The sequence below is a fragment of the Zeus faber genome (genome assembly GCF_960531495.2).
Source record: "Zeus faber genome assembly, chromosome: 5".
In the NCBI taxonomy this organism is placed as follows: Eukaryota; Metazoa; Chordata; class Actinopteri; order Zeiformes; family Zeidae; genus Zeus; species Zeus faber.
The window spans coordinates 3,765,819-3,787,292 of NC_137192.1; the positions used below are offsets into that span (position 1 = coordinate 3,765,819).

The following is a 21,474-nucleotide window of genomic DNA, read 5'->3' on the forward strand; positions in this document are numbered from 1 at the left end:
ATAATCCGATCTGTGTTTTCCCACAGCCTTCCTGCAGAGGCTAGTGGATCAAGACAACCACAAATTTGAGGAGTGGTGCAGGGAGATGGCCGACATGAGGAAGCAGAGTGTCGACAAGGGCAAGGCCAAGCATGAGGAGGTCAAGGAGCTCTACGAGCTTTTACCCGCCACAGATGGTATGTTTTACAGCACTCCATATCCTCCCCAATTCCCAACCCAATCCAAATTTAAATGAGACACACTGTGGGAATTGCGGTTTATGGCTGATTAAAGGCACTGGCATGATTTTTTTTTTATCTGTACATATTTTTTATGTATGTGTGTATATATATATATATATATATATATGTTTTTATGCCTCTGTGTAACTGAGATTGACAGCAAGATATACAGTTTATATTAGGTGTGCAACGCATCACAAACCTGACGGTTCGGATCGGATCAGCAAAAAAAAGGGAGACAAAAATATCTTTGCTTTCCATTTATTCTGTAAAACACCGAAAGCAAGAAACCTTTGCCCATGGCCTTAAATGAAAACAACACTCAACATATCCAATGTTTAAATAAAGTCTTAAATCTTGAATTTAATTCCAGTATCATGTTCAATTTCTCACGTTTATAACAAACTACATTTCATGAAAATCGGTTTCAGAATTAAGCAAGTAACAGTCGATTTCATATAGAAGTCTGCATCTGTCAATAGACATTGAATGTTCGTATGTTTATTGGCAGATCTTAACCACTCCAATAAGGCAGACGAGCAGACTCATAGTGGCGACATTTGCTTCACCATATGTCATAAAGTAGCAACGATATACCGTAAACCAATCACTACGCTTCAGAGTTAAGCACAGCACTCATCTGCCTTTATCTTCTTTTCACTGCAACCCATCGAGATTTATGGAATTGTAACTTAAAAAAGGTACACTGCATTTCACTTGGTCCACTATGATGGTTAAATTTTGCAATTCATCCGCGGTTCACATGCGTGCAGAACCGTGGGGGGCAATCCGTATGAATCAACTACGTTGCGTCAACACCACTAGTTTGATGCAGTGGTTCCCAATGATCAAAATGCTATATAATGGAAAATAGCCTATGGCCTCTTACATACCGTACGCAAGAAAATGTGTGTAACAATGCACGTTGTCAAGAGATACTCAAGGGGTGTTTCTCGCGTAGCAAATGTGTTCGTTTAAATTATTAAATGCTATGTGTGGTGCAATTCCTTGCATTGTGTTTTAATCGACCAGGACAATGTTTTCTGGGGCATAACACTGCAGTAAATAAGGGGCCTACGTTATCAGTGAAATCATCATCATCATCAATATAATAAACATAACAGTGATTACATCGGCAGGAAAACCGATGGTCAAATATATTGGAAATGTCTCTTTATCCACTTTACGCATAGGCAAGATGACTGAATAATATCCTCCATCTTGCATTCCTGTAGTATTTAAAGAACAAACGAAACATCTTTTCTTTTTCTATTTCTGACAGCGATCGAGAATATACAGTTTTATACTTCCTCTGCGGTAGATATTTTTAAATACCCTGCTCAATGCTTCCTCCCACCAAATTAGAGATTTTGGCTTCCCCTTGTGGCCTAGCCGTTTATAACTCCGACAGGGCCCCAATATGTGCATATTGTATGTAAGGAAAATACGTGCTTAAGGTCACGTACCTGCGTTCGCATATTGTAGCTTGTGTACAGTATGTAAGAGGCCTAATTGTTACATGGGCTCCTCCTGTCTGAATCCTTTGAGGTGTTTTCCACCTTTAACATAAACTGTATTTACCCGGCCTAGCCCCTTCCATATATGTGAATAATTAGGGATGTCAAGATTCTCCAAATACACAATTTGGTTTGACTTTTGATTTTAAGGTTTCAATTCAATTTTAAACGTGTATTTTTTTAAAAGAGTATTTTTTTATGCCATTGTTAAGCCCCTTTCACAGTAGTTCACGGTATATAACCAGTAACCAGTAACCTACTAACCTAGTAATCCCGCACCACTAGTGAGTTTCACGATTCACAAATGCAGCTACATTCAGGAAAAACTTCTGTCTTGTGCCTTTTCACACATGCCATGATAAAGCCGAAATAGATGGGGCAAGGGACAGTCTAGCAGAAATCACCCGGTGTGGTCCTGGTCTGCATCCCTCATGCTGGAGAGCAACAGGCGGAGCAGCAGAGCACGCAGCTCATTAGCTTGTGCGCACAAAGAGGATGTACCTGGATTTTGCACTCAATTTTATAAAAAATAAATAAATAAATATATATTCCTATCAAATAAATCCTGAAACAAATAAATGTAAAAAAATGAATCAATAAATATACGCCTGTTACGAACCAGCTCTTTAGGGGAAAGGGAAGCAACATAAAACCTGTTTTTAGTTGGTAAAATAAAATAATTAAAAAGGAACTTAGATTGTTAAATTAAAAAATACAAGATGCAAACTCCAAAGGAAAAGGGCCTACGAATGCTGTTCAAATTAATAACCAAATATAACAAAAAGAGGATTCAAGATGTTTATTTATCACATTCTTATACATACATACATACATACATACATACATACATACATACAGTGAAATGTCATTGCAAGGCACCCAGAGATTATGCACACTAAGTACTAACTGACACAATAGATAACTAATTAACTAACTAACTAACTGAACTGATTCCTAAAACGTAATTTAGTAAGTAAATAGAATAAAATAAGAGTAAAAAGGTAATATACTGAACGAGAATACAAAGTAGAAATAAGAGGAATAGACTATTATGTATATACAGATATGTGCAGTAAAATGGCATGTGAATAAAGAATTAGTGTGTTCAGACATACAGTACAATTATACAACATTACGGCACAGCAATAAACTAACAGTAAAGAATGCAGTACAGTATGCAATATATGGTACAGTAAGGCAGTGGGGCCTATATGTGTCTCAGTGAGGGCCCCTGGTGAGTTCAGCATTTACAGTCCTTATGGCTTGCAGGAAGAAACTCCATCTCAGTCTCTTTGTCCTCGCTGCGTGACTGCGGAGACGCTTGCCCGATCGCAGCAGCTGGAACAGTCCATTGGGGTGGTGAGGATCCTTCATGATCCTGTGAGCTCTGCTACTACACCTCTATAAGTCCTGTAGGGAAGGGAGGGTAGTTGCAGTGGTACGTTCGGCTGAACGCACCACCCTCTGCAGGGCCTGCCTGTCTTGAGCAGTACAGTTCCCAAACCAGGCAGTGATGTTGCCTGTCAGGAAACTCTCCACTGCTCCAGAGTATCAGGACTTGAGGATCCTCACCGAGACCATGAATTTCTTCAGCTGTCTGAGGCGGTAAAGACGCTGCCTCGCCTTTCCCAACAGAGTGAGATGGTCATGTGTAGTCCATGTTAAGTCCTCTGTGATGTGGACTCCCAGGTACTTGAGGCTGCTCACCCTGTCAACAGAAGTCCCATTAATCACCAACGGTGTGTGCGTCCTTGGTTGTAATCCTCTCCGAAAGTCAACAATCGGCCTCCTTCATTTTGCTGACGCTTAGGAGGAGGCTGTTGTCCTGGTACCAGAGTGAAAAGTCAGCCACTTCCTCACGATAGGCCTTCTTGTCGCCGTCGGTGATCAGGCCCATCACGACGGTGTCGTCAGCAAACCTAATGATGGTGTTGGAGCTGGACCTGGCCACACAGTCATATGTGTACAGGGAGTACAGTAGGGGGCTGAGGACGGATCCCTTGGGGGATCCTGTGTTCACGGCGAGGGTGCTGGATCTGTGCCTCCCCACCCTAACCACCTGGGGCCTGGTTGTGAGAAAGTTCAGGATCCAGGAACACAGCAGATTGTTCAGTCCTAGCTCCCACAGCTTGACAGCCAGTCTGGTGGGGACTAGTATTGAAAGCTGAACTGTAGTCAATGAACAGCAATATCACCTAGCACCCCTTCCGGCCATCCAGGTGCGTGAGCATGGTGTGCATTACCTGGGAGACCGCGTCGTCTGTGGATCTGTTCGGCCGGTATGCAAACTGCAGCGAGTCAATGATGCAGGTGAGGCGCTGATGTAATCCTTAATCAGCCTATCAAAGTACTTCATGACCACCAAGGTGAGGGGCCACCGGATGGTGGTCATTCTAGCAGGCTGGAGAGGCATTCTTTGGCACAGGGATAATGGTGGACCTCTTCAAGTAGGACAGGACCACCAACTCGTCTAGGGAGTTATTGAATATCCTAGTGAGCAACGGGACTAGCTGGTTAGCACAGGTCTTCAGTACTCGCCCAGATATGCCATCTGGAATAGTTATGTATAGTCCATGTTAAGTCCTCCGTGATGTGGACTCCCAGGTACTTGAAGCTGCTCACCCTGTTGACAGAAGTCCCATTAATCACCAAAGTCAACATTAAGCCTCCTTAGTTTTGCTGACGTTCAGGGGGAGGCTGTTGTCCTGGCACAAGAGTGACAGGTCAGCCATCCATTCCACTCTTGGTGTTCACATGCATCAGAGCCCTCCTGATGTCATGCTCATACACTGAGAGAGTGTGCTCTTCCCCAGCTGTGTAACGCCAATTAACCAGCGAGCGAGCTGTGTTGTTGCCAGCCTTAAACCGCGCATAAAAGGAGTTCAGTTTGTTGGCTAGGAAGGCATCCGCATTCGTGGCTGGGGAGGGGCTGTGGACTATTACTAACTACAAGAGCAGGCCCTCCCCAGCCACGAGTGTGGACGCCTCCCTAGCCAACAAACTGAACTACTTTTGTGCGTGGTTTAAGGCTGATGCCACAAGCGTCTGGTCTGGACCGTAGGTTATCTATTATGTTTGGTTAAGTAACTATTAGGCATAATATCCAGGTGCGTTGCAAAGACATTTCACTGCATATATGTATGAAAGTATGTATGTGACAAATAAACCTCTTAAATCTTCAATCACTTTCTCTGTATATCCGTTTAGCATCCTTCACTGCCCTCCGCAGTTGATGATGCTGCTTTGTAATTGTCCATATTTCCAGAACAAGACCTTCATTGTAAGCGGCCGTGCGAGCATTCAGAGTGCCGCGGATGGATTTATCGACCCACGGTTTCTGGTTAGGAAATATACAAACTTTCTCTGTGGGAACGATACTGTCCGCTATCATGGCTATGAAGCTCATAGCTACTTCCGTAAACTCGCTGATTTCACTGGACCTTGATTGAAACATGTCCCAGTCAGCAACATTCAGAGTGTCCTGAACCGCGGCCTCTGATTGGTCTGACCACTGCTTTACGTCCGGAAGGAAGCAACAAGATGGCGGCATGGTCTGATTTGCCGACAGCAGGGAGCGAGACGGTCTTGAATCCGTTTTTGTACAGTGTATAGCAGTGGTTCAAAGTTCTATCTCCCCTGGTGGCACACATGATGTGTTGATGGAAATTAGGCAGAACTTTATTAAGGTTCGCCCTGTTAAAGTCCCCAGCCACCACCAAAGTGCGTCAGGATGTTTGTTTTGAAGTCCGCACAACACATCATATGGGTCCAATAGTGCTCTGCATTCCTTTGGAATGTAATCCTTGCCTGGAGGTCATCCATCTTGTTTTCCAGGGACTGGACCTTGGCAAGAAGGATGCTGGGCAGAGGTCGATGGTAAGGTTGTGTCCTCATTCTGATCTGAATGCCGCCTCGCTTTTCACGGTGTTTTCTCCATCGGCCCACCCATGGAACAGCGACTGCATTGATGTTATTGTCCTTGTTGATCATGTTGGCGCGTAGAATCTCTACCGGCCACTCTGGATCAGTAGATAAAATGTCCCAAAGTTGTTCTCACATGATCCACAAGTCCACGACCGGGATCCACGAGTGCATTGCGGTCATAGGTCACTGCTGATGAGTTTTAGAGGGACCTAGTATTCTAAAACGGAGCATTCGCGAAGGCGACCACAAGGGGTGGCGCCAAGCTGCTTAAAACAAGAGCCAGCCAAAAACAGTCAAAACAGCAGCACTGCATCTAGTGTGTTAACAAAGAAAATCTTAGTCGGTTGTCGGTGCTTAACAGGAAACTATACATGGCCCAGTCCCAAGGTAGTTAAACTAATGCCTCAAGTAACATTGAAATCAAGCCTACACAGAGTCTGAAGGCAGAACAGGAGACACAGTGGCGAACTGCTCACATCAAATCACAGCTGCCTCCACTGACAAGCTGGCCAAACATTTGTAGATTCAATTCACTAATTGAACCGTCTGTATTGGAGTGCTGGACCGGGTGCCTCTCCAATCAGGGTTGTCGACAGAGCCAACCAGGAAGTGGGAAAAGCAGCCCAGCCTGGGATCCACACTGAGCTTGACTAAAAAGTGTTACACATATATACACACAAAGCTGGAGGTGGCAGGGCTCCTGCACGCCGGCCCAGGTGGGATCTTTAATTCGGATTCATGTGATCTTTCATCACTTTCATTTTGCTGCGTGGTTTCATGAGACCCTCCGAATCTTATGGGAGCTTTCCATTTTCAAGCACGCAAAGTGAGAAAGCGAAACTCCTGTAGTGCACACTGCAGTGGCGGTGCAAACATTAACAGTACCGTTAGTTTTGTATTTTAATTTGAACATTTTGAATAGGCTTTGTTTGGAAAACAGTAAAGTTTGTAGAATGTTTTGAATAGGCCTTTACAAAAACTAAAGGTTTTCGACTTTACTGTTGACATGGAGAACTCGGAGACAGTTGGTCAGCACATTTTAACATCCTTAGTTTGTACATGTGTTTAAGTAGCATAAATAGACTGTAAGTTCCAATAAATAAAAGACCGTAATGATTTTTTCTTTGGGGGGGACAGTCCCTTGCCTAACTCCGAACCAAATTGAATGAAAGTCTGTTAGGAGCCCAGCGAGCCTCGACTCCTCACGGGACCACACCCCCCAGCGCACACTGCATTTGTTTACCGGCGGATCTTGACCACCCCAATATGACAACCATGTCGGACAATATTATCCACAAAAATATAGGAGGAATCGGGAACCTGCTTATAAGTTCATAATCGAACGCTAGTTTCGATGGATTTTCGATTTTGAATCGGAATCGTGACACCTGACAGTGAATATGGACCAATAAATTGTTGTGTATGTCATTGACAGATATTGTGACACCTCTAGTGAATATGGACCAATAAATTGTTGTATGTCATTGACAGATAATATTTGTGAACATCACATTTACGACTGACACCCCCCCCCCCCAGGACAGCCATATGAATTTGTCCCCCTTGACTGGCTAAAGAAGTGGTTGGATGACTCCACCGCCACCAAGGCAATCGACAACTCCCTCTTCCTGTGCTCCCACGGCAAACTCCACCCGGACAAGGTGGGGGAGGCCAAGCGGGTGTCCCTGCCCGCGGCCATGCTCCTGTACCAGCGCTATGGTGGCGGGCCACAGCTGGACGGTGAGCCGCACAGACTCATTCTGTTTTCTTAACAAAAAAGAAGGCGGGCGTATATTGATGGAATTCCTTTGTAACCTAATAGTTAAAGTTTTCAATAATCTACTTTTCAAATGAAATTGTCTGTACAATAACAAATCCAACTCTTTCTGAACGGTAGCTTACAGTTTTGTGCCAAAAGTTAAAATGGAACTTGGCAAAAAATGACATTCAAACTGTCACACCCATTTACTGTGAAATAAAAATGTGTAATTTTGTCAAATCTGTCTTAAATTCATGTTGTCTGTGTGTGCGTGCAAGGCTCCTCTTTGTGTAGGGAATGCGTGGGCGAGCGATGCAGGGTTCTGCGGCTGAAGAACCAGCTCAACGAGGACTACAGAGAGGTCACCAACCTGGTCAAGCGCACACTCAGGTGAAAACACTGTGGGACGATTAACATTACTCTGTCACGATATATTACCTGTACATTTAATATGTTGTGCAATTCTTTGAGTATAGTGATTTGTGAAGTATATGTGTGAAAAGTAGTTGGGGTCTCACTTTACATCGAAATGACAGATCAGTGAATCTTTGAGCCCGGTATCACCAGCAAAATTTTCTTTCAATATCACTGGATGTGACGTGACCTTAAAATATGCTGCTGGAGACTGGGGTACCTCAAATGTAGTGGCCTGCACTTTCTCCAGACCTGAATCCCATAGAAAACCTATGGGATCAGCTGAGTCGCTGTGTAGAGGCTTGTAACTCTGTGCCCCAGAACCTCAATGACCTGAGGGCCGCCCTTCAAGAAGAGTGGGGTTCCATGCCTCAGCAGACAATAAGTCGACTTGTGAACAGCATGAGACGTTGTTGTCAAGCTGTAATTGATGCTCAAGGGCACATGACAAGTTATTGAGACATAACTTGTCATGTTTTTGTTGTGGTATACCCACCGCTGTTGTTGGCTTTTGTTTCAATAAATTGTTTGAGATGAGGAAATCACCATTGCATGATTCTACTTAAATGCCCTACTTTCATGATATTATATCACTGTACCGTGAACCTTTTACATTTTCCATAAATTTCACCCGAAAGCCGTGTGTGTGTGTGTGTGTGTGTGTGTGTGTGTGTGTGTGTGTGTGTGTGTGTGTGTGTGTGTGTGTGTGTGTGTGTGTGTGTGTGTGTGTGTGTGTGTGTGTGTGTGTGTGTGTGTCAAAGTAACATCCACATGAATGCCAGGACCCAAGGTGTCCCAGCAGAACATTGCCCAGAGCATCACACTGCCTCTGCCGGCTTGTCTTCTTCCCATAGTGTATCCTGGTGCCATCTCTTCCCCAGGTAAAAATGCACAGGCACGCAGCCATCCACAGGATGGAACAGAAAATAGGATTCATCAGACAAGGCCACCTTCTTCCATTGCTCCATGGTCCAGTTCTGACGCTCATATGCCGATTGCGCCATGGCGCTTTTTCAGTGGACAGGGCTCAGCATGGGCACTCTGACCAGTCTGCGGTTACGCAGCCCAATATGCAGCAAGCTGCGATGCATTGTGTGTTCTGACACCTTTCTATGTAGCCAACATTGACTTTTTCAGCAATTTGTGCTCCAGTAGTTCTTCTGTGGGATCGGACTATGGGCTAGCCTTCGCTCCCCACGCGCATCAATGAGCTTTGGGCACTCATGACCCTGTCGCTGATTCACCGGTTGTCCTTCCTTGGACCACTTTTTGTAGGCACTAACCATTTCATACCGGGAGCACCCCACAAGACCTGCCGCTTTGGAGATGCTCTGACCCAGTCACACAATTTGGCCCTTGTCAAAGTTGCTCAGATCCTTACACTTGCCAATTTTTTTCTGCTTCCAACACTTCAACTTCAAGAACTGACTCTTTACTGGCTGCCTAATATATCTCACCCCTTGACAGGTGCCATTGGAATGAGATGATAAATGTGATTCACTTCACCTGTCAGTAGTTTTAATGTTGTGTGTGTGACATTGCAAATTGATTATTTGTTTGAGATATTATATTATTTGTTATTTTGATTATAAGTCCCTGAAAATGGAAAAAAATGTGCTGAAGAAATACTTGAAAGTCCTTGAATTTTGTTTTGTAAAGCCAGAATCAACCTCAAATAGACTTGGGAGTCCTGAGTGCCATAATAAAATATGTACGTGTTTGTGTGTCAGTGGGGAAGGCTACTGGGTTGGCAAGGCGTCCCTTCGCAGCTGGAGGCAGCTTGCCATGGAGCAGCTGGAGGAGGACGAGCAGGAAACAATGCACAGCTTTGGACAGACCAATGGCCAGGGAGCACACAGCACCAACAACAAAGGTACGCTCTGTGTCTAATACACCAGGGATTGCATCGCAAAGCAAGTCTCGAACCTTTTCACCCTTTTGGGATTTGTTTTCCAAAATGTCTGATTGCTTTCCGTGCCTCCTCAAATGATTTTAATCTATCTCCACTTTGGTGCTGCATTCGATGGTCTTATTGTAGAATATGGCCCAGAGCTCCAGGAAAGCTCAGAGGAGGTGATGAAGACATTCAATGAGGACATCATTTGCAGTCATGGTATGTTCATACACACTCACACGCACATACACATACTCACTCTTAGCGAACATTTTTGTTGAGGAATTGTTTGCGAAGGTTAGCAATATTTCCAGTCACCTCTGAAAGATTTTTGTTTTGCCTAAAACGGAGAGCGGTTTTAGCTCACAACGTTGCCAATAATGTAGAAATCAGTACAGGACTTCATATCGCCGCTGTGTGGTTGTCCTGATACATTGCAGTAACAAGTCGTATTCCCTTTGGAAACCAGTGTTTCAAACTTTAAAAGTTAAACTTAAACCCTTACAAATAGTGTGGAAAAACAACGGCATGAACTTATGTCTGTAACAGACCTTTAACTCCTGACATTACATTTACATTTTGTCATTTAGCAGACGCTTTTATCCAAAGCGACTTACAAGGGAGAATAACATTCAAGCTACATTGCGACAGAGATTAGTGTAACAACAACATTAGTGTAACAATAAATACTGCTAGGTAGTGCTAAGTAATTGTAGGTTAGGACAGGAGGTACTCACTGAAGAGCTGGGTCTTCAAGTGCTTCTTAAAGACAGAGAGGGAGGTCCCTGCTCTGGTCATTTTTGGCAGCTCGTTCCACCAACGTGGAACTACAAATGAGAATAGCCTGGATTGCCGTGGCTGTATGGCCGGCAGAGCCAGGCGACGCTCATTTGACGAGCGCAGCATCCGGGGGGCAACATGTGCTCTTACAAGAGCATTTAAGTAGGTGGAGCGTTCCCAGCAATCACTCTGTAGGCCAGCATAAGAGACTTGATGTGAGCGGCTACAGGTAACCAGTGGAGCTCGATGAGCAGCGGAGTGACATGTGCCCTCTTTGGCTGGTTGAACACCAGTCGCGCTGCTGCATTCTGTATTATCTGTAGTGGCTTCACCGCACAGGCCGGCAAGCCTGTTAAGAGGGCTTTGCAGTAGTCGAGACGGGACATCACCAAGGTTTGTACCAGCAGTTGAGTGGCATATTGGGTCAGGTACGGCCTGACTTTACGGATGTTGAGTAGTGCGAAGCGGCAGGACCGGGAGACGGCGGCAACATGGTCCGAGAATGTCAGTTGGTCATCAATAATGACACCAAGATTCCTCGCAGCCTTGGTAGGAACAAGAGATAGAGAGTCAATTTTAATATCAATGTTGTGATAAATGCCTTGTTTGGCCGGGAAGACCAGCAGTTCCGTTTTCGCCAGATTTAGTTGAAGATGATAATCCTTCATCCACGTGGATATGTCAGCGAGACAATCCGAGATCCGCGTCGAGACAGTGGGGTCGTCGGGCGGAAGGACAGATAGAGTTGAGTATCATCCGCATAGCATTATGCGGATGATAAACATAACATAAACATTACATTTAGCAGTGCTGTAGTGGAGAGGAACTCAATGTCCACTACCATAGTAAATATTTTTCTGATTTGTGTAATGCACAAACTGGATGTGACTGCATTGTTTCCTGCCATGGTGCTATCCAATACATTAGTACTCCAAAGCAAATCCAAAAGGTCTTGCCATCTTCTGACCTTTACTGTGGCTTGTTCCAGTTTAGCTTACAAATGGGGAATTTACCACAAAAATCTCATAAAAGTGTGTGTGTGTGTGTGTGTGTGTGTGTGTGTGTGTGTGTGTGTGTGTGCGTGTGTGTGTGTGTGTGTGTGTGTGTGTGTGTGTGTGTGTGTGCGCGTGCGACCCCAGGAGGCCTGAGCATCCTGGAGACTGAGCGGAGGCTGGTGTCCTCTGAGGTGTGGATCAAACTGCGGGCCTACTTCCCTAAAGCACCAGAATTTACCCAACAGCAAGAATCATGTCCTCAGTGTGTGGTGAGTCCACTGCAAAATTCTGTTGTATTTTAGGAAAATAAACAAGCTTGCAAAACGACAGTGAGGTCAATGTAGAACAGTTTGCAGATGAAGCACCACATTGATTCAAACATGGCCACAGAGACACAGTACACCATTTTGTTTTTTACAGAAAAGAGATCCGTTGTTAATGGCAAAATCTGAAACACTGAAGATGCCGCCCCCAAAAATGATGCTTTCAGCTTCCTGCTTATTTATAATATAAAATGTGATGACATGTGACATGCCGTTTCCGTACTCAGACGCTGGAGCAGGAGGAGAAGGACAATGAGGCGGTGAGCAAGATGATGGCCCTGGACCAGAAGAGTCAGCTGCTAAACCTTTTCCAGGAGAAGAACAGACCCACGCTTACCAAGTGGCCTCAGGTACGAACCTGGAGCCCATTGGTCTCCTCTTATCTGCTGAGGTGTTTGGCTCAAATTGAGGTCAGGGAAAAAAATATATTTACATTGTGCAATACATTTTTGTCATTTCAGGACATGGATGTTCTCTATATAGTTCCGCTTTATTTTGTGGACGAGTGGAAGAAATTCATCAGGTATGTGCTTGTTCTTTCTCGGTATCTTTCACACAAATATAAAATTCTCTCAACTCAACTCTGTCTCAACTCTGTGTCGGTCTCTCTCTGCGTTTGTCATCCCTTCCTCTCCAGGAGGCCCACCAAATCCTCTCCGGTGTCGAGCATAGGCAACAGTCTGCTCCTCTGTCCCCACGGGGGCTTCATGTTCACATACGACTCCCTTGTCAACGGAGATGCCCAACAGTGAGTCTTCCTGAGCTAGATATCCCTTGACCTGTTATCTCGCTATACAGGGATGTTCTGTAGTTCCTGCAGCCAACAGTTTTGGGTTTTTTTAAACACAAACTAAAGAAAACAAAACATTATGTAATAATGTGGTATAGGATAGTAGCATTCTGGGGACCCACTTTTTAAGAATGACAACCCAATGAACAATGTGCCTTCTCTATAAAGTTAGCAGAGGAAATTTGTGTATAAATGAATATTACTGGAAAATGTCACAACCGTTAATGCTTTACTGATATTGTAGCTTGAATAGGTAAACCACCCATTTTTACAAAATGTCTTTTTCATGCTTGTGACGGTATTTTGCCATTTTACTTACATGTTGATAAATGAAGCCCAATAATTACACCCAGGTGGGGTTTATTGCTTTTTTTTAAAATTTTCTCTTATCAATAAATCAAATGGTGTATTTTCACCAATGTTAGCAGCATGTAGTCTACATTTTAACAATACATTCAGTGTTATTGTAGCATACAACAATATGTTTCGTTGGTAGCCTACGTCTACATGAGCTCCCTCGTGTGACCTTGAGGGTTGACTGTGGTCAATCACATCGTTTTACAAGACTAAGGAAGAAATTCTGTGTTGAATTAGCCACCCAATTAATGTCTGCTGCGACCCACCTGCATGTGTTTGTGCTTGGCTCTCTGGTGTTGTGCCGGTTGTTGTGGTCTCATGTGGTGATGTTCCTTCCTGCACAGTATAGCTCTGATCTGGCCCAGCGAGTGGGAGGTGATTAGCAGACTCTTCATGGTGGACCAGCCAATCTCCATCCACTACTCCAGACAGGCCACGCCCAGCAGCTCCACCACACAGTACAGCACACAGCCTGGTACGTAGGAGAGGCATGACTGCCCATGAAGTAGCTCTCGTGCTTTATTTACAAGAGGAATTGGCAAAAAAAATTACCATTTGGTTGAATTTTGCACAAATAGCTCTTATCTTCTGTGAGGTCTAACTCCAGTCCAAAAAGCATTTACTTGTGAGTAACCACTTTGTACTTTACTCTAAGGGGATTGTGATGTTGCAATCTGGGTGATATTAAAGGGTCTAACGGACACAGCTCAGTTTAGTACAACAGTCAAAGTGGCAAATTTGAATGATCACCATTTATTTTCTTTTGCACTGCTTAAAATACACATGAATGCGGTCCGATGCACTAAATTCTCCAGCCTAGCTACATTCTTGTTTCCTCACACAAAAGGTTTCTGTGCACAGGTCCATAAATCAACCGCATTTTTCACGTGGCTTTTTATGTTTGGATTCTGTTTCGTGCATGTGTCCAGATCTATGTTGGGAGTGTCGAGAGGGCTTCATCTTCCAGCAACAGAGAGACCTGAGAGAGTACACGCAGGCCACCATCTATGTCCGCAAGGTGTTGGAAGACAAGAGGGTAAAAGGAGCAAAACATTGTGTAAAAATGCCAAAATCTTTAATCATAATAATATGAGTCTGGTGTTTTGGTTCCCAAGTAGGCCAAGGTCAAAATCTCCCTGAAAGATCCTGAAATTTTTCACACTTTAGAGGCAGATAATGGGTGGGATTAATAGCTGGTTAACTCCACCCCCAACCACTCCCCCACTAGACTAGCTGTTATAGTCAGCGGGTCAGCCCTCAGGAAACAAAATTGCAGAGCTGACATTTTTAAATTGCTAAATATAAATTAAAATAAACTTTAACCATTATATACGATATGAATAGAACAGTTTGAGATTCGATAAAATGAGTCACTAAAACGAGCAAAAAATAATAATAATAATTGCGTATGTGGTTCTGTGAAACTTTCGGTCGTCGTAGATCAAAATAGATGAATGAAGTAGAGATAAATAGAATGATCAAGTTCCTAAAACAAGCATGTCTGTTGACAATGACGCTGTGTTGTGTTTTGTTTATGGGAGGGGTTTCACCGGAAACTCTGGAACAACAGCCAGTGAAACAAAAGATGCAAATGAAGTGAAGTATTTTGTGATCCTAAAACTGCTGTATGTTATGTTGAGTGGGTTCTCCAACATTTCAACTTTCATTATATGGGGGGGGAAAAAACGTTTTTGTTGATTTGCAGGACATCGTGTTTCCCGGCTTGGTACACCTTTCACCAGTCGCTGTCACATACATGATTGTTAAATGAATCAATACTGAACATAACATTGTTAAATCGCTTACTGTGACACCACTACATATTGATAAATAAAGATCTGTTTAACTGCTTGTATGAGTGCTCAAAAGAGCGCAAAATGAGACCAGTTACATGATGCTGTGGTCCTCAGTCCTTAATGGAGAGAATCCACTTGTTTTGTATCCTTCTGCACGGTGTAGGTTATGAAGGAGGCCGCTCCTGAGCACAACGCTAGCAGCTCAGAGGCAGAGGAGGAGAAAGAGGAGCAGAAAGAGGAGCCCCCAAAGATGGATAGGGAGGGAGACCTGGATTTCAGTCAGGTAAGCTTCAGGAAATCCCAATGCAATCTCTGATACGCCAGTATCATCATGACATTTTGCTGAGAGAGAGAGAGAGAGAGAGAGAGAGAGAGAGAGAGAGAGAGAGAGAGAGAGAGAGAGAGAGAGAGAGAGAGAGAGAGAGAGAGAGAGAGAGAGAGAGAGAGAGAGAGAGAGAGAGAGAGAGAGAGAGAGAGAGAGAGAGAGAGAGAGAGAGAGAGAGAGAGAGAGACCCCCTCACTTAACGAGCTACCAGTTTGATGTCCGTTCGGACGTACGACCAGCTCTCCAACCCGTTGGTATTGTGCGCTGTGTACAATACCGCGGCGTCTCAGCGTCAAGCATCTCATCGCGCATCACCTTTCTCAGTCTCGTTCCTGCAGTCTTTCAGTATTCACTACACTAGCGTTCGCAATTGCCATGCCCCCTTACTGTGAAATAACACGGGTCCTCGCTTATCGACCAATTCGCCATAGCGACCTGGTCCTAGGAATGGAACTCGGTCATTAAGTGAGGAGTACCTGTAATGCTTTGAATGATGTTTGAAATGTCTTAGACGATTTTTGTATCTTAGGTACTTTTAAAACACATTGTCTTGGGTTTTTAAAGACTCACTTGGAGAGCTCCGAGCTCACATTAAAGAGAGACTGATAATGCCAATTAAGATAATGCCTTACTGTACTGTAAAGACCAGATCACATGCCGTCTATACTCCACCCTGTGCAGAGATAAGGATAACCCCAGGAGGCTTGACAGAGTATTATGGTTTGTTTATAGCACAGTAAGATTGTGACTGGAGTTTGACTGTTAAATCATTGTATTAGGGGAAACACCAAGTGATATGTGATCGGGAGGCAGAGTCTTGTGAATGACATCAAACCAATCGTACACAACCCCTCACAGTATAAAGCCCTCTTTGGCAGAAGCAAGGGCAGAATGGACAGCATCACTATTTTAAAGTACACATGTATCCTTCTCTTTTTTCTGCAGAATAAATATCTTTAATACTCTCAGTTTTGGACCTAATAGCGACGCAGGTTTACCTCACCGACCACGCAGTGAGAACTCTGACAGTAGTTGACGCTCAAAAAAGAGAGGGAAAGAAAATGTAACAGAATGCAAGCTCAGCCAAGACAATATTCCAAAAATTGTGCAGACTGCGTATCTATCGCTGTAACTTCGGTAGAGCGTCTGCTCTGGTTGTTCCTAGTGCACAAGCTTCGCTCGCCAGCTAGTTTATGCATGGTGAGCAAAGGAGGGAACTTCGAGTGAACTAGAGTGAGAAGAGTCGGCTATTTATTATTATTATTTGTTAATTACTGCAATTTATTTTGGAATGACAAGTAGCATAACTATAATAGAAAGGTATATTTATACTTAAAAGTGAAAGAGACTTTCATTTGAAGTTTGAACTGGACATTTCCATGAGTTTATATGTTGTGTTCTACTAAAACTCAGTGGGAGTTTAAAGGTTGCATTATACTGAAACTTGGTCACAGTCCCATATTCTATTTTATTGGAACTCAGGGACAGTTTCATGTTCTATTATGGTTCCATAGTGAATAATGAACAATAATAAACAGTGTCAAAATCAACAATCTCACTATTGTGGTAACTGAAAATTGCAGCGGTAGTCCATATGTGCAGCTGTCCTCTCACGTGATCATATCACATGATGTATTTGTCATTGACGTACAGCAGATATATACTCAATGAAACGAAATGATAACAAAATCAGACCATGGATATAAACTCAAAATAATTTCACAACGTTTTATTATGAACATACAATTGTATGAAAATCAGAATCGGTCGAATTAGCAGGCTAGACTTAAAAGAAATTGGAATTGGCCAAGAAAATTGCTGTCGGTGCAACTCTAGTTGGTAAGCATGTTTGGTAACTTTACGAGATGATTCATTTCAAGAGGTATATCTTATTGAGAATTTTTTATACTGTATAAAGTTTGCCGTAGTAGCTTACATATGATGTGAATAGCCTAGTTACGAGACGGTTACGATGTGAATAACTGAGTAATTTATCTGCAGTAACTCAAATGCCACAGAGACTCCTGGTTACACTTTTGTGATACTAAAAATGTTTATTTTATTTAATATCTCCTTTATTTAACCAGGTAAAAAGTCTCATTGAGATTAAAATCTCTATTTCAAGAGTGACCTTGCCAGGAGAGCAGCATAAACATTGTTACAACAATAAGCACAAACAATAGGAACGGACATACAACTGTCACATGCTACAAAGGAGCAAACACAATATCCAGTTCAAATGCAATGCAGGATCAAGGGCAATAATCCAGTTATAATGCATAAACAGGCACACATTTTTTAAAGGGATTTTAGTGAGATTTTAAGAGCAATCACATTGACTAAGAGTACTATTTTCATGATCCTTTAAAATTGACATAAATTGCCAAAAAGTAATCAGCTCGGATTTGAATTGGAGGTCCTTCTGTCCATTCCAGCAATAAGGGGCAGCATATTTAAAAGCCTTTTTGCCTAATTCTGTTCTGGGAACATGTGAGAGCGCAGGCCATATTGATTTTTGTTTTTACACATGTATGGGCATAGACAAGGAGAAACCAGCCCAAGGAGAGATTTATATATAAAAGACAACCAATGCGAGAGTCTGCGGACATACAGAGATGGCAGCAGCATACAGAGTTTAGTGGTGTACAAGATTGCCACAGCCAGTAATAAAATTTAAAGCACAATGGTATACAGTATCCAACTGCTTAAGGCACTGGTCAGGTGCATTCATGAAGACCAGATCGCAGTAATCCAATGAAGGTAAAAAATGTTGCTGAAATAAAGTGTTTCCTTGCCTGGAGGGAGAAAGGATTTATTCCTAAAAAAGAAATCTAATTGAAGTTTCAGCTTGGAAACCGTATTCGATGTGTAAATTTAATTATAATTTCTGATCAATAATAATACCTAAATAGTTATATGTTGTGACCATTTCAATTTCAACCCCTTGAGCATTTGAGATCTTAGAAAGATTAGATTTGAACTCTTTGCCATTTGAAAATAGCATTACTTTGAATTTGTCTGCATTTAACACCAACTTAAGTTGAGTTAAATGGGACTGAACAACATCAAAGGCAGACCGCAGGAATTCAAGGGTTTGTACTACTGAAAGGGATGAGCAATTAATAACTATCATTTGCATAAAAATGAAACACAGCATTCGATAAATTATCACAAAGTTTAATAGTATATATGGAAAACAGCAGTCGTGCTAATATGGAACCTTGGGGCACACCTTTGATACAGGGAGGAAGAAGAGGAAGACGCAGCAAACTCGACACATTGTGTTCGAGCTGATAAGTAATTTGGAAACCAACTTGCAGCATGCCCAGATAAGCCAATATTGTAGAGTCTCTCCGCCAAAGTGACATGGTTAACTGTGTCAAGCCTTGGACAAATCAATAAAAAGAGCTGCACAATATTTTTTTGCAGTCCAGTGCCTTAATAATGTAATTTACCAATTTAATATCAGCGGCTATTGTGCTGCGTTGTTTTCTAAAATCTAACTGATTTTGATAGACTACCATTTGTGTCTAAAAATTCTTTAAGTTGTTGACTAGCAATCTTTTCAAGGACTTCAGCTAAAACACATCATTTAAAGATTGGCCTGTAGTTAGAAACAACTGAGGGGTCTCCTCTCGGCAAAAGCAGAGTGGATAGGCAGATTTCCGTGTTAGGAGTGTCGTTGTTGGAAAAGGTACGATTAAAAATGTAAGTCAGAGGTTTCGCTATAAAGTCTACAGCTAACTTGGGAAAGTAAGGATCAAGCTTGTCAGGACCTGTGGGTTTGTTAGGATCTAGTTGGGCTCTAAGGAGCTCTCTCACATTAAGAGGAGTAAAGGTGAATGGTTGAACCGTAGAATTAATTGGTGGTGGTGAATCGTGTACCCTCTGCTTGTTTAGCTGTTTTGGATCTGGATGTAAAGACTCTAACTAGGAAACGTTCATTGAAGTAGTTAAGAATGGCAGATTTATCAGTTAGAGTCCATGAGTCTTTTTGCATGCTGAAATGGGACAATAAACACATTTTTGGTAAGCTTGACATCGCCGGAAATTTCTTCCCCCTTTCCAGTTAGAGGATGGGGCCAAGCGTGTGAAGCTGAGTGACGGCAGCTCTGCCGCTGCCGGGCCGGGTGCCTTCAGCACGGTCAAAGCTGGTGGCATAAGGAGAAGCACACGGCACAGGAAACTCCGAGGCGAGAAAGCGCTCATTGTCTCGGCTAATCAGACGCTCAAGGATCTCAAAATACAGGTGGGAGCCTCTGCACTCGTCATATCATTCTATATCTCCACCAGAGCCCAGAACCACTTTGTTACCAGGGTCAAGTACCATTTTTGCTTGAGTTATTTCTGTTTCTAAGGCATCAAATATCACTTAAGGGGTTATTTTTAGGTAACTTAGTTGAGCACAAAACTTTTTTTTTTTTTTTTACGCAGTCATGCTGTGTGTAATGTACTGTCTGTTAGCGTACAATATAATGTCAACATTTCTGTCTATCTGTGTCAATGTAGATCATGCACGCTTTCTCTGTGGCGCCGTTCGATCAGAATCTCTCCATTGATGGAAAGTGTCTGACAGAGGACTCAGCCACGCTGGGCAGCCTGGGCGTGATCCCTGAAAGCATCATCTGCCTCAAGGTAAAATCGCTGGGCCTACACCCTCACAGTGGACACACTGACATCTAGAATGTTCTTGGCATAGTCTATAACATAAGCCCATCCTTCAGGCATGTGTTGCAGTGTGGTTAAAGTCCTAGTAACGTGCATTGGTTATAAGCCTCAGTGCGAAACAATTACATTAGAATTGCACATAATCTGTTCAGCAGTCAAAACAGTCATATAATTTAGTCATGGTGGAATGTGTTTCAGAAAACAGGAATCTCTCCAAATATGTGCATTACACTCTGGCATTTCTTTGCACGTAGGCTGACGAACCCATAGCAGATTATGCAGCAATGGACGACGTTTATCAGGGTAAGCTGTGGTGTTTTCAGTTTTGACGAATGGTAAGTTGAATCGCGGTGACGTCCATTTCTAATACAATGTCTGAATCTCTCTCTCTCTCTCTCTCTCTCTCTCTCTCTCAGTCGGGATGCCTGAAGAAGGATTTAAAGGTAAGCGTTCGACATGTTTATCATAGTGAAACTATCTGCTTGCTTTTATTGCATTAAATTTCTTTCAAGGGTCTTTTTCTACACCTTTACTTGCTTAATCATTGCTGTTTTGAAAATGCATTTATTTTTGTTACTTCTGGACCACTGTAGGAGACTGACAAGTCAGTTTGTTTACATCAATTGTCATTTAATTTTCAGAGCTGCCATCCTGCACGCATTTTGTGTACCAACTAAGCAATTCTTAATCAAAATACGCAGGTACTAAATGCCAGCTGAAACTACGCAAAAAAATACATATATATCGTAATTTAATGACTGAAATCAATAAATACAAAACAATATTGTACATTTATTGAGTGTTTAAACTATGTCCCTCGGATTGGACCAGATGCTGCAACCTGTGGATTTGGTCGGTTTTCACTGAAGAAGAAAAAAACAAAACGCTGCAACATAATGTGGTGTAGTTGCATAGATGACGCTCAGAAAGGAGAGCGAAAGAAAGAAAATGTAGGCTGTTTCGAGGTACTTCAAGGTAAACAAAGAAGATTAGGTCAATTATTTATTGATCGCCTGAAAATATTCCATAATTGTGCAGACTGTATCTATTGCTTTCATTTTAGCGGAGCTCTGTTCTTGATGAAAAGTTTGACTCTTTTTTTAAGACTCGGTTCTTGACAAGTCACTCAGCAAATAGAATCGTTCGATTTGATTCAGTTGGTTTAATTCACTGGGAGCGAAGGAGGACTTCCAGTGAACGAGAGTGAGAAGAGTCGGCCATTTTATTTTTATTTATTTTTGTTATGATTGCAATTTATTTCCAAAGTACCATATAAATATATATTTGCACTTAAAGTAAAAGAGACTTTCAGTTGAAGTTTGAACTGGACATTTCCATGTTAGTTATATGTTGTGTCCTATTCAGTGAGAGTTACAGGTTGAAGTATACTGAAACTTGGTGACAGTCACATATTCTATTTTATTGGAAGTCAGGGACGTTTTGATGTTCTATTATTATTCCATAGTGAATAATGAACAATAATAAACCGTGTCAAAATCAGCAATCTCACTATTGTGCTAAGTTAAAATTGCAGTATAGTCCGTATGTGCAGCTCTCCTTTCACCTGAGCGTGGTCAGATCACGGGATGTATTTGTCATCGATGTACAGCAGATTGGAAATCGGAATCTGCAGGTCAGACTTTAAAAAAATCATGAATCTGAATCGGCCAAGAAAATTGTAATCAGCTCCTGTTGGTAAACATGTTCGGTA

General features: G+C 42.6%; 1 protein-coding gene across 3 annotated transcripts in view; it reads left to right on the forward strand.

Moving 5' to 3' along the window:
- usp48 (ubiquitin specific peptidase 48) overlaps positions 1 to 21,474 on the forward strand; it is a 33,295-nt gene that overhangs the window by 10,765 nt on the left and 1,056 nt on the right. For all 3 annotated transcript variants that reach the window (XM_080001576.1, XM_080001578.1, XM_080001577.1), the window contains 16 exons: positions 27 to 176; positions 7,202 to 7,402; positions 7,700 to 7,811; positions 9,566 to 9,708; positions 9,874 to 9,948; positions 11,649 to 11,773; positions 12,055 to 12,177; positions 12,289 to 12,350; positions 12,465 to 12,575; positions 13,319 to 13,449; positions 13,904 to 14,010; positions 14,934 to 15,053; positions 19,165 to 19,344; positions 19,605 to 19,730; positions 20,018 to 20,066; positions 20,180 to 20,206. In XM_080001576.1, the coding sequence (XP_079857702.1) occupies positions 27 to 176; positions 7,202 to 7,402; positions 7,700 to 7,811; positions 9,566 to 9,708; positions 9,874 to 9,948; positions 11,649 to 11,773; positions 12,055 to 12,177; positions 12,289 to 12,350; positions 12,465 to 12,575; positions 13,319 to 13,449; positions 13,904 to 14,010; positions 14,934 to 15,053; positions 19,165 to 19,344; positions 19,605 to 19,730; positions 20,018 to 20,066; positions 20,180 to 20,206 (1,842 nt within the window). The remainder of the gene's footprint in view (positions 1 to 26; positions 177 to 7,201; positions 7,403 to 7,699; positions 7,812 to 9,565; positions 9,709 to 9,873; positions 9,949 to 11,648; positions 11,774 to 12,054; positions 12,178 to 12,288; positions 12,351 to 12,464; positions 12,576 to 13,318; positions 13,450 to 13,903; positions 14,011 to 14,933; positions 15,054 to 19,164; positions 19,345 to 19,604; positions 19,731 to 20,017; positions 20,067 to 20,179; positions 20,207 to 21,474) is intronic.